The sequence below is a fragment of the Vanellus vanellus genome (assembly GCF_965231255.1).
Source record: "Vanellus vanellus genome assembly, chromosome: 4".
NCBI classification, from domain to species: Eukaryota; Metazoa; Chordata; class Aves; order Charadriiformes; family Charadriidae; genus Vanellus; species Vanellus vanellus.
The window spans coordinates 37,712,823-37,726,200 of record NC_138909.1 but is presented as its reverse complement, the minus strand read 5'-3'; the positions used below and the strand labels follow the sequence as shown (position 1 = coordinate 37,726,200).

The 13,378-nt window shown below is 38.0% G+C and overlaps 1 protein-coding gene across 1 annotated transcript; it reads right to left on the bottom strand.

Annotated features, from left to right (window-relative positions):
- Positions 1-1,416: 1,416 nt before the first annotated feature.
- TDO2 (tryptophan 2,3-dioxygenase) lies at positions 1,417-13,147 on the bottom strand (the record flags this gene model as incomplete). The annotated part of the gene is made up of 12 exons (XM_082482551.1): positions 1,417-1,866; positions 3,061-3,151; positions 3,764-3,843; positions 4,359-4,416; positions 4,520-4,631; positions 5,603-5,710; positions 6,922-7,108; positions 8,712-8,839; positions 10,500-10,570; positions 11,419-11,509; positions 12,654-12,753; positions 13,113-13,147. 12 exons carry the CDS (start codon positions 13,145-13,147, stop codon positions 1,713-1,715), a joined length of 1,215 nt encoding a protein of 404 aa, XP_082338677.1. The 3' UTR covers positions 1,417-1,712.
- Between the last annotated feature and the right edge of the window lie 231 nt (positions 13,148-13,378).

The following is a 13,378-nucleotide window of genomic DNA, read 5'->3' as shown; positions in this document are numbered from 1 at the left end:
CTCCATGTATTTGCAAATCAGCCTTTCCATGCTTTGAGACCTATATCAGTTCCATGCCTTCTCTCTTCTCTACTTCACGACTAACAGTGAAGACCATTGCAAAGCAGAAATTAAAAACCTTATTCATTATAGAAAAAATTCTGAGGGTGAGGTTGTTAATATATTTTTGCCACCTTTATAAAGTCAGCCATTACAGAATACTCCAAATGGGGTAGATGTTAAATTTCCCTACATTACTTGAATCCATAGCTGGGATTTGTTGGGAATCAAAAGATGGTTCCAGCCCTGCTGACCTGTAAAACTGCGCTTGCAGGCACATGTAACTAGAATTCACAACCAAACATGGAATTCTAAAATGCTCTGAATCCTCCATCTGGAATGCTTTACCAGTATCTTTTCTGAAGCACTACCATGAAAAGTATTGAAGCAATTCTGTAATTTTTGTACTCAATTACTGTACTGTGTTAATAGATCAGTGTATTATTATCTTTTTATGACAAATGAAATCATAATTGTCTATTGTAAGCATTTTCTTTTTAGTCCTTCTACTTCTAAGTGTTAATATTTTAAATGAAAGGAAGACCAAGTGCTATGTCTCACTGCTTCAGGTTCTGCTACTTTCTGAATTTACTGGCTGAAAACTTCAGATTAACAAAAGGGGAAGTCTTCTGTAGTCTGCCTTGCCGTAGCAGTTTACAAACAACAAGTAGCACACTTCCATAACTGGAAAACAATAGCCAAAGTTCATAATTGGCACTGATATGAGTAATACTGTTATAGTAGAACCAAGCACAGATGTTTTTGACTTGCTACTACCAGGCGCTAAGATGCAGAGAAACTCACCAGAAATAAAGGCCTACAGTGTATTTCCAAGCAAAGCATTTAAAAAGACAAGAGTCCATCTAATGAGAAGACAACACAGCTTTATTCTATGGCCAAATTTGCCTCACTTTTATTAGATATCAATTATATTTTGAATAAAAAACACTTTGAATGCCTGTCATACTGGTGTTTGAAATTTATGCTTGCTTTAGAAGACTTTACTAAAGGATGAGCTTTACCACTGCTTTATTTGAAGGGCAAAGTAAGTACTTATTTATATCTGCCATTCCTAACAGTATTTCTACAGAAGGGATTTACATTCATATGTAACACACAGGTAGCAACATGATTCTTGATGTATGTAAAAGTTCAAGACGCTTGGGTTTCTATAGACTTATTTTTTTAAATCTAGCTTTTGAAAATCTTAACCCAAAATTCCTTTTGAAATTCCACTAAAGCTCAGAAACTAATATTCTTCTGAAGGTGATGAGACTAATTATGTCCTCAGCTAGAAGCAAATTAATAACAGCCATTAGGCAAAGAAACAAATACAAAAATATGTACAAATAAGACATAATGGTGATAATTCTGTATAATTTGCTCCCTCTCTCTAGGTGTAGGATTTAAGAAGCCAACTAAGAGTTAATTGGTCATTGAGTTGAATTGGGGTATCATTTTAGTCTAAATGGAGGGTAACTCAATGCAGATTATTTTTTCTACGAACAATTAAGCTTCTTCCATAAGGCGATCATAATATTCACATAGCTGTCATACATAAATACATATTTACACACCCACACTGCGCGAGAACTGCTGTTATGTTTGAGGGGTAGCACCACTTGAGGTGAAAGTCCTGAAGTTCTTTACAGCAACCTGGCTAGAAAGGCAGGCTAGTCAGAGTCGTCGCTGCTAAAATAGGAGCTGTCGCAATACTCTGCTGTGTAAAGGAATTTATGAATGGTTGGGTTCATCTTTGGTATCCAGTGTCTTGGCACTAGAAATGTTGAAAGATTGAACAAATCCACAAACACCTTGTATCTGTCACTGGAAAAGACAATTGGAACAATTAATACTGCGATATCAGCATAGGCAGCCATAATTTCAAAATCCTCAGGAGTCATTCCATCTCTTTTATTTATTTAATAAGGTTTCTGCACTAGCCCTCCTCCTGAACATTCCAGAGTAAAAATCCAATCCTAACTGTTTCTAGGGCATAGCAGATTAGACTTAAAGCAAATACGGTTGCTATAGTCACATCTTTCCTCTGAAAATGTGGAGTATGTGGGCTATAATCTCCAGACCTCCACCCTTGTGGTAGGTATGAAGTAGAATTTGTCTAGGAAGAACGTGAACTAAGAAAGAGCGAGACGGCTTGCTGAAAAAGACAGTGAACCTATAATATTTGAATTCAGTCTAGCCGTCTACTTTCTATTCTACCCTCTGTGACAATGGCTGTGATGGGAATCATTGTCCACAGCCATACACGGGAGTCACCAGCTACGTGCCGTTTCTCTTTGAAAACCAACCTCGAAGTTCCTCCGAGAAGAAGATGTTTTAAACAGCCTTGTGCTTTTTGACATAATGTTGTTCAGGACTGTCAGGATGTAGTTGCAGCTAAAAGATTTGAATTGTCTAACTAAGCTGAATCCTCAAATTTTGTGTAAATAAAGCTGTACCCATTCAGAGAGTTCTGCGCTGAGGCCCCAACCATCCCTGTTGAGTTCCTTTTTTGCTTTATCCAACAGAAGGAAATGTGTTTCTGATTGTTGCCTGCACAGCTTGAGAGGATTAATTACTCTAAGCTTTAAGAATATATTCAATCCTATATACTTCAATAAAAGTACCTTAGGTTGTACAATTAGAGGTCATGCTAAGGAATAAAGAAACTGTCATCAGTTGCACAGTAGGCGGGACTCACTTCCAGCCAGTATCACCTCATTAATTTGGGCTAGCTTGCACACACACTAAACTGTGCACGGTTAATATTACTGCTATGACAGAGATACCTAGATCCCTTGGCAGAGAATTATAAATGGCACTTTGCATGAGTGATCAAAGGGAGTTCTTTTTGCCTCCAAAGGCCTGAAATTTACATATGTCCACCCGATAAGTAAATGTCCAACAGCCAGGAGGAAGTGCTAGAGTCCCAGAAGGGAAACAGTACCCCTCTGGCTTCCAACGAGCCGTCTGAAATCTGTCTCCTGGCGTTAGAGTATCGACAAACTGCATTATTCTTACCTCACTGTTGAGCGCAAATACTGGTAGCCTGATGAGCCGCCGGTGCCAGCCTTGCTGCCAATCATTCTGTGCACCATGCAGACATGGTTATCTACGTAATACGAAAGAAGGACATGGCGTGTGTTCAATGTTAAGATATAACCAAAGGGTCACGTGAAGGTGTGTCACTGACATATTAAAGATCATACAGAGATCTTTACAGAGATCCCAAACGACTAGGTCTTCAGCAATGCAGGAGTTAATTATGTCACTCTTCAGTCAATGAATATAAAGCTATTGGCAATACATAATGAATAAACTAATTATCATATGTTATTATGCTCCCTTAATACAGAATTAATACGTTCATTTATGAATGCCTAGATAGGGAAGGAGCAGAAGTATGCGTATGAAGAGTCATCATGATGACGCTTTGGCAGACTTTGCAAAATATATACCTGTCCCTGAAATAAAGTTGTTCACCTAACTTAAAGCATGTCATAGAAGTGATCGCTGTACCTACGTATCTAATGATCACAGAAGCAGCTCTTCATCTTTCCTCTTGGCCAAAGTACAAACAAAAAAAAAAAAGAGTCCTTCCTAAAGTATGAACTCAGAAGCTCAATTCTAAACTACTGGGTATAACTTGTCTCAAAGAGGGTGAAACAGAACAGTTTACTTGCATCTAAGAGAGGGAGTGTCACCGTGGAAAAGTGGAACTTACATCTCCATTTGGTCATGAGCACATCGAGATCCATAAGGGAGGTAAGAAGCTGAAAGGGAACCTGAAAACGAGGCTCCTCCCTTGGAAAATGAAAGAGAAGACAGTGAGACCTCTTATGATACACTATATTTTTCAAAGTATCACTTTACTAGTGCATAACAGTGATTTAATGTATATTTTTCCTAAATTGGTAGTAGATATTCTCACAAAGGCTTCTGCCTGTACGCCTCGATCTGTGCTTTTTCCCTCATACTTGGAAAAATATTCTAAATCTTTGTAGGGCACTTTGCAGAACATTTTGAACAAGGCATTTGTTAGTTTCAGTCTGAGGAGCAGCATCTGGTCAGACAGGAGACGGCTGCCCAGAGAAGCCGGGTAACCTCCATCCTTGAAGATACTCAAAACTCAACTGGACACAGCCCTGAGCAGCCTCATCTGACCTTCAAGTTGGATCTAACTAATCTGGGTTTTCATGGAGGGTTGGACTCAATTACTTTCCAAGGCCTGTTCCAACCTAAACAAACTTGTGCTGCTGTCCTTAACCTTCACCTCTCTTCCTGCCAGTCAACATTAAAGATATATCTTCTGACATTACCTGTAGAAGTAGATCATTAAGGCACCCTTCAGTGCTTTGTAAGACAGTCGTCTTTCTCCTGCAAAATACAAGTGTCCTTAGTTACTGATTTAATAAAATACTATTACATGTATCGTATAAAAGATAAAAAATGCATATTGCCATATAGTAATACAATCTACCTTTACTAAGCAGATGTTCATGGCGTTTTTCATCAAATAATGAAAGCAATATATCTTTCTGTTTTTGGAATTCAGATAATAAGTCGTCTTTTTCTTCTGATTCTGGTTTGGCCTTTAATATTTAAAACAAAAACAGGGTTTAGAATTCAATAGGGAAAATTAAACACTTGAATGACCCATGATGTAACTTCTATTTTCATCGTAAGTACTCTGTAAGTTTACATCTTTAATGTTAGAACTGTATTTTCAAACAAGGTAGATGAGTCGTCGTCCTTTAAAAAAACACAATTACCGCAACATGTACAATCAAATTGCTGTCAACATAATTCAGATGAACGCATGTTCAAACAAACTGACAGTGTATTGCTTTTCTTTAGGTCTAGAGGTCTTCAAATCACTTAATCTTCATTTGTTTGAAGTCTGATTATTATTTTTTTCAAGGCAAAAAGAAGACATCCTTGCACAGCTATGGGTAAGAAAATTGTACATAAAAAAATACAGATAAATTAGAAAGTTGTAAACAGATATTCTCAGGAAATTGATTAATTCATATGTTATGGTGGGGGTTTTTTCCATTAAAAATGTACTTAAAGCTACAGGTCTTACAATGTCGGGGGATTTTATTGTGCTTATTTTCCAGTGTAATTCAAATGATCACATAGCAGTGGATCGCCACACACTGTTAAATAGAAATGGGCTGTTTATAGTGACACTCCGTACTCGCAGCTCACGGGCCCAGACTTTGTAGAGTTTTACTCTGAATTGCAGATGCAAGTACTAACTAAAGCTGAAGTTGTAGTTTCAGTAAAATCAACTTCAACCCTTCCACTGATACTACCCCTTTCCTTTTGCAATCAAAATAATCCATGCATCGCATGCTTTTAACCATCTTAGATGTCAAATTACAAATTTATTCAGATTTCCTGGAGAAGTTTGCAATTTTTTCTGCTTCTTGCAGACAGAGGCTGCTGCACATTAAGTGAAGTCGGTGAGAAAATGAGTGGGCCAAAAGTCGAATTTATGTCAGGATGTCATTTTGCCAGCTGTCTTTGCTCATAGCTAGATCAGGAGCACGTTATATACCTGCACCAGGGCAAATTCCTCTTCTAGACCTTTTAAAACATTCACTTCAAATTGTCCCCAGAAATCAAATCCTTCTGCGTCGAGTCCCGGAGTTCTTTCCAGCCATGCCTTTAATAACAGTAACGTGTTCAAACATTAGCAATGCAAGTGCAATACCCTAGAATTACAAGTTACAGCAACATAAATTATACTGCTACAGTTGTTCTGGTTTAATATCCCGTGGAGATGCTTATTGCTGGAGTAAGCATGTCCACGCAGATGATTTATACCTGCATAATGGTGCTGTGCAAACACACCCACAGGTTCCAGGTTAAGTGACCGATGTTGGAAGACAAAAGTTGTCTCATTCTAAGAGTATCTTTCAAACCAACTCCCTTGTAGGTACAGGAAAACAATCTTATTCCACATATACGGGATAATTGTAAAGATAAATCTCGGAAGGAAGATATAGAACCGTCTCTACAACCCATTTTTATCATGTCAGGCAGGCTGAATACTGATCAAGCAGTCTGTCATTAACTTACATCACAATATGTGGTAATACAAGACATACATTTACTTGGCACTTAGCAAAGCATTCTCTTTGGTGTCCTTTTAATAATGGGAATGAAATTAGGAGAGGAAAAAAATCAGGAATCTCTATGGTCGAACTCCCTTTAGAGATCACTTAATTTAGCTCTTTCTCATCCAAAATTTCTTTTATATTCTGTATCGGGTGTCATTAGACAAGGGGATAGGGCTAATAAGAGTGGATGCTTTTATTGAGGTTTATACTGCGTTATTTTTTAGAAAGTTATGTTAATTTTGTGTATAAAAATGACAAGACAGAGAAATTACTGTGAGTCATTCATAACTGAGAAAAAGTCATTAAATCAAGGTAAGCGATAATGAAGTATTTGTTAAACATCTTTTCTCCTTTCCATTTTGGGTTGCCATTTTTCTTTTCTTAACCCCTCTAGTAGCCATCACTAACAGTGGAAATATTTTTAAAGTTTTCTTCTAAAAAGGGTTTACGGTCATGAAAAGCAAAGTGTATGACACAGTACATTTATATTCTTAGCTCATACTTCCACAATGCGATTTACTAGTTTAACAGTCAGACTTGTCAGGCAAGAGGAAATGCTGTGAAAAATCAGTTGGTTTACTAATGACCGAGTCTCTTTCATACAAAATTTAGTAAGAATCCAAAACACGACTGACTGGGAAATTGCAAGCATGCTTGCTTCTCTCAAGGGAGAGGAATTTGTCGCTGACACCAATGAAGGGCATTCTTGGGAGATGGCGGAAAACGAAGCAAGGTCTAAGGCAGACATTTTTACCTCCACAAGTTGCAGCAGCGTTGGTTCTTGCTCCGATTTAAGCAGCAGTTCATAATCCTGTCCCTTGAAGATATCACGATAATGCCTTCTGTTGTAGGGGACTCGCAGACTTTGGGGAACCCCAATTTTGTTCTCTAGCAAGCGAAACTGCAGGCTCTGAAAACCTGAGGCTGGGCTTAGGTAGTATCTTTGGGAACAAAAGAAAAGATACAAAAATACGGGATATTATTTTACAATGATAGGGTTCTCTGTTTCTCAACAAAATAAAAAATGCAAATTTTATATTTGAAGAATATCAAATAGATATGTGAGCATGGTTTATAGGGCTGCAATTAAGAAGAAAAAAGCTATTTTAATGCAACTACAATGCATGTACAACATATTCTAATTTTCTAGCTATATATTGTTTGTGCATACACAGATTTATACACAAATTTCTGTTTGTATGTGTTTTAAAATGGTAGCTTTGTGTGTGTGATGTCTGGAAAGGACACCAACGTTTACTCCTATACATAATAAGCAGCTTCACCCCAAATAGCTATTACAAAAATTTCCACGTCATTAAAGTGGAAAATGAATGTTTTAAATAGGCTTGTTGTACAGAATAATTGTTATGTATACGATAGAATAATATTCAGAAAAACATTTAGTGCGTTTTGTTTGACAGATTCATTAATGGGATTCTTTCAGAGATAAATCGCGTGACCATGCTGAAAAAAATGATTAACAAAAGTAATCTGAAATCCCACAACGCTAGATAATTGTAATGCACTCTGAATTGCAAGTGTAAGATTTGGCAGAAAGAGATCATTGATTTGATCTTGTGTTTGCTTATCAAATGACAGTATGTTGTTGAAAAGCGAAAGCGAGAATGCATCAAAACAGAGGATTAGCCCCTGGATTTCCCCTGCTGTAGTGTAATGCTAGACGATACAGATGTTTCAAACTTCCAAGAGAAGCAAAATTGTAGTTTCATGTGCTTTTTAGTTAGGGAACATTAAAAGGAAAGGGTATTAAAGGACTAATTAATGCATAAGTGAATGATATGCTGGACACCACTGAGGTCACTGGTCAGACAGACCAGGGACAGGAAGGCAGTGGATGAAGCAGTCACACATGGTAGTGTAGTGGAAGGTCACAGCTGAAGCACGGGAAGAGACACAAATGCCACGGGAGAAGCAAGGCAAGCCAAGGGATCCCAAAGAAAGCCTGGGCAGAGGGCAGGAGAGCTACCAATCACCGGCCCCTCAATACGTTGGGCAGCTACCGGAGAGCAGAAGTTACTGGGGAGAAAGCAGAGTCGGCAATGCTTCCTTCATCCGCTTGAAACCTCCAGCACTGCAGACCCACTGAAAACGATGCAAGGAAATCTATGCAAACCAAGACAGCTGAAATATCTATTTGATAGTCTACGGAGAGTGCATTTCTCTCACCCAAGCACTTCTATTTTTTCCCAAAGAATATAGCTGCATCTGCGCAGAGGTAAGTTTCAAGTAAACGGTTAACGGAACCACGAGCTGTTTCTATTGTTCTCACTTTTTACTCTGAAGCCCACAAACATCAACAATGAGCTCGTACTTCATTGCAGAGCGTGTTGGACTCACACTCGAGCTCAACTTCTTAATTGACCCGCGCACTCTAATGTCACAGTTGCCTCTCGAAGGTATGCTCTCACCTTGCTGAATGACGCAGGTACTAGAAGCTGCCAGGATGCATGCAAAATGCACAATCAGTCCTAAGCGTGGGAGTTACCAGCTCATGGATTACTGTGGAGGAGTACGAATATTTACCTGAAATCAAAGAAGTCCAATGCAGTCATAGTTTCCAAAACTGAGAACTGTTCCACAAGTAATTTCAGAATCATTGAAATTCTGTTCATTCGAGTAATAACCTTCAGCATGTTCCTCTCATCTCTCACCTGTAGAAAAAAATAAAGATCATAATCAGAAGAAAGGGTGTTGTCTTTATATCCTACTTATTTATTTGGGGGCTTTTCACTGTTCTACATCACTATAGTTCCCAAGTCCTTCCCCTGTGAAATCCATAGCAGCAAAATCTCATATTGGATAGAGTGCCCTGTTTTTAACTGAAAACTGGAACTGTAATTTTCAAAGACTGAAATTTGTTTTTCTCTGGCTGCCGATACATTACAACTAGGCCGAATATATAGGATTTTTTTTTCTTTTCTACATTTTTGACTGAAATAGAAGTCACCACTAGAAATTAAATTCCAGACCAAAATAACTTATATCATTCCAATGATTATAATGCTATTTTTAATTACACATGATATAATATGATAATTATATTATGCTTTCTATTCAAATCACTTCTATAATAATTTCTACTATTGTAAAGGGGCAAGTCATAAGGCAGGTGTGGAAAACAGAGAACACTGCATCTGGTGGGAGATGCAGTGTGTTCTCCTTAAATGGAGAACACAGAAGCTCTCTTCTGGCTAAGTTGAACACTTTGCCTGCAGAGGAGTCTGCTGAAATTCCTATTAGCTTCAATGGGGGTCAAACTTCTCTCTAAGACCAGTGCACACAAGCAGGAAATATCAAACTAAAAAAATGAAAGATGAAAACCATTTCCTTAATCGTCTTGCTGTCTACTTAACCTTAACACTGACATTTCAAATTCTGATTATAAGCAAAGTTTCATTTTTCACAAAAATAAATAATGAAAAATTATTCTACTTAACTGATTTTGATCGGTTATAATTTGATATAATGTTCAACTAAAAAGCCAACAGAATTATGAATGTGGAGGACAACAGAGAACATTTTCATTGGACATTATGATAAAAAGGATCCTTCTTTCGCTGTGGTCTAGTTTCAAATTTTCTTCATATACACACACTTGTGATGTTATTCAAGGTAATTCTCAAATTACAGCAGTCAGCCATTTTGTGGATGTAGCATTGGGTCAGGAGTTTTCCTTTGTTATCTGTTGTTATAAGATGTGTTTAGCTTTGGGCAAATGTTTAGAGATGTTCAAAATATTCCTGTTATATTTGTAATTTTCAGAAATTATCATACAATTGTACATTTTTATTTTGATTATTGCTTTTCTGTCGGATTTAATAATACACAGCTACTGAAAAGAGTTTTCCTTTTGTTTAGCAGGTATTGGATGGAAGGATATAGTATGTAGGCTTCAAAAAATTGAACAAAGGCAGAAGTAACTTTTCAGCATAAAAACACCTGTTAGCCCTCTGGTTTTCAGTTTTGCCTCTGAGCATGCTTTTTCTGCAGTAGAATATTCCCAAGTTAAGTTTCTGCCGTTGTCCAGTACTAGTAGGAGAGTATGAGAGCCATTTTGGCCAATGAAATTGGACTTGGAGAGTGAGCTATGCAAAAGGCAGACTTCAGGAGGAAATAAGATTTTGCAGATCAGATGACTGTACTACCAAGATGTAAGAGCCACTGAGCCAAATTTCACTGGGTTTTTTGATGGCATTTTCCAAAAAGAGCACATGTTGCTTCAGTAAACCCCAATATATCAGGCTGGAAGGCAGGAGGCAAGAGAAAGAGAGGGCTGCATTTTCCCAAAATTAATATTTGCTCTTCACTTACGTGGCCGTTTTGGAAGATCACCCGCACAGAGTCCAGTTCCCACAGAATCTGCTTAAACCAAAGTTCATAAGCTACAACAAGAAATGCATTGTTAGCATTTACTTCAACGTTACTTTGTTTTTCTTCATAGCATTGAAGAAGTAAAACTCTTATAGTTTGATTTGAAATGAGTAGCCTATGTTTGCACTGCTGGTGTATAAAAGGATGCCGATACACAAATGAGTATCTGTTACACTATGCTGTCCTTTACCTGTACTCTTACATGAAATAATCTAGTGTCGAGAATGTTGACAATTTTTTTTTAAAGCATGCCTTGCACATCAGATATTTGATGTACAAAATGTTCACTGTAAAAGGGGGAAAGAGAAAATCTAGATCTGATACTCCAATAAAAGCTAACCCCAGAGCTGCTTGCAACCTTTATGTCATCTACATGTTTACTGTCAATAACAGGAAGATACCACGAGGCCAGTGCCTGCAAAACCTGTGGATATTAACAGTTAGGGAGCGCCTAATCACTATGCTGGCTTCCGGACAGCCTCCGGGTGGTTAAAACTGGAGGGAAGTTTCAGAGAAGGCACAAGGCAGCACACAAAAGCCTATAATAAACTGCATAGCAGCTTGTTAATCAGACGGGGAATGAATTTCACCACCTTAATTTCTCTAGAAACAGAACCATTCAAATCTTGGTTTACCAAATCCAAAGTTTATACTTATGGCTTTGTAAGCATAAGAGTTGATTGCAGCCTTACAAACGATACAGGGATATATACAAATATAAATGCAGGTAAAAGACAGAGCAATTGTAGTGATTGTGTCTAAAATGAGAACAAATTGTGTATTGCAAGTTTTAGCGTTGAATAACTCCTTGTGGCAAAAATGCCAATCAGCCACCCCTGAACTTCTCCCAACCACTTACCTTGATGCGTCACAATGAAAAGATGCTCATCATGGATTTTGTTTCCTTTCTTCTCACTCTGAAGTTCTTGAGCATTCAATATTTTGTTCAGCTTAAAAAAAAAATAAAAGATACGACTGTTCTGCAAAGGTCTCAATTCTGCTATTAGTAATGGTAGTCCTACTGTGTAAAGCTAGTATTTAAGGATAATATTAAATATATTTATATGCCTCCTATTCCAGGTGTATGAGAAGTTAGACTAAATGGTCTCAGGTGTCATTTTTACTTTTTAATTGAAAAAGCAAATGTTGCCTAAAAAGAAAAGTTTAGGTACTTCAAGTAATAAAGTTTGGAAAATCATTTTAAGGGTATTTTTATGTCTAAAGTAGAGAAAACAAAATATCCAACATGTTTTCCAGATTACATCTATACTGTTGTGTTCCATGAAAAAAGAGTTCCTATAGTAAAATTCTGTGTAATGATGCAATAACAGCTGCACAAGAGCTCTGATTTGAGGCTGTACTAGTTATTTCACTTCTGGCATTACTAATTTTTTTACTGAGTCAAATTTACAATATAATCAAAGTTGTTTTAAAAGAAGTCTTTGCAAGATTCCATGTAGTATGTCAACAAATCAGTCTTCTGTTCACAAGCACAGAGTAATTCCACTCACTTCAGTTCATGCTGTCATCAAAACAAAAAAAAAGTCTGGGTTCTTTTATTACTTATGGATTTTTATTCTTACTTATTTCTTAATTACTTCTAGTTGTTGCAGTTTTTTTGTTTGCGCTTTTTTTTGTGCGTGTGTGTGTTCCACCTAGTCAACATCCCACCCCATAGAAGTCTGCAACATATTTTTCCTGCCAAAAATTCTGGGCTTTCATGCAATAATTGGGGAAAGTTGCACACGGCTTGCTGACGCATAGAAACAGCCAAGTTTGTCTGATTGTCAGACCGAAGAAAACCCTTTGAAGTGCACCACTTTGCAGTTTAGCTTTACCAGTATAAATAATTCTCTGCCAACCCCCCCAGAATATCCAGTTTCCCTGCAGTTTGAGAAGCCGCAGCCCACCTGCACCACCCCAGGTGAGAGAGGCACCTGCGCCTGTGAGTAGAGGTGGAGAGCTCAGGTAGGCGAAGCAGGCTTGGAGTCCTGTCTTAGGGACTGGCTGACTGCTGGGAGAAGTGTTAATCATAGGTCCTGGCTCAAGTCTTGAGAGAGACCAGGGCAGCAAACATTAAATCCTTACACTTACTTGTAGGTAGTCTCCGTAGACAAGTCCACCTTTGCTGGCTTTATTTATCCCTTCTTGGGATTTGTCATCTTTTTCATCTTCCAAAGATAGCTTGTTAAATCTAAGAAGAAAATTAAGTAAATGTATAAACTATTTAATTAAAGATCTATGAGTATACCTGCCTTTTTACTAACAGGCGCATCTACAAATCAAACAATGTTTTGAGAAAAGGAGCCGCTAAAGCAGGCTTTTGAGAAAAAAAGTACGCTTGAAACACATCTCGCAACCAGCTGTTACTGTGACATTACATCTAGTTCATTAAGTAACGAGTGCTCAGACAAGTCCTTGTACAATGTCATTTCCTTCAGCGATAGCTACAGGCGTCTATCATTAAGTCCTCTCTGAGCTTTCATATCTTGCAATAACATTATATCATTTGATCTGACATTACGAAGGAAAACACAGGGACAAGGGACTCACAGGTAGTTGTTCCCCGCGAAGGGGCACCCGCTCATGATTCCAGGATCAGAATTCGCCGAGCTGCACACCAGGGAATATACTCCGTTAGCGTTCCCAAATCCGCTGTGGTTGCCTTATATGTAACCTTATCTCACTGCCTAGGCCAACCCCCAAGTTCTCCTCCTTAGTCCTCAGCCCATCCCTGCTATTCAATAACTACAGAAACTATCGCGGCACAAAGGTCAATAAGTTCATGTGTTGTTGGCTTTCCAGGTTTGGTTGGGTTT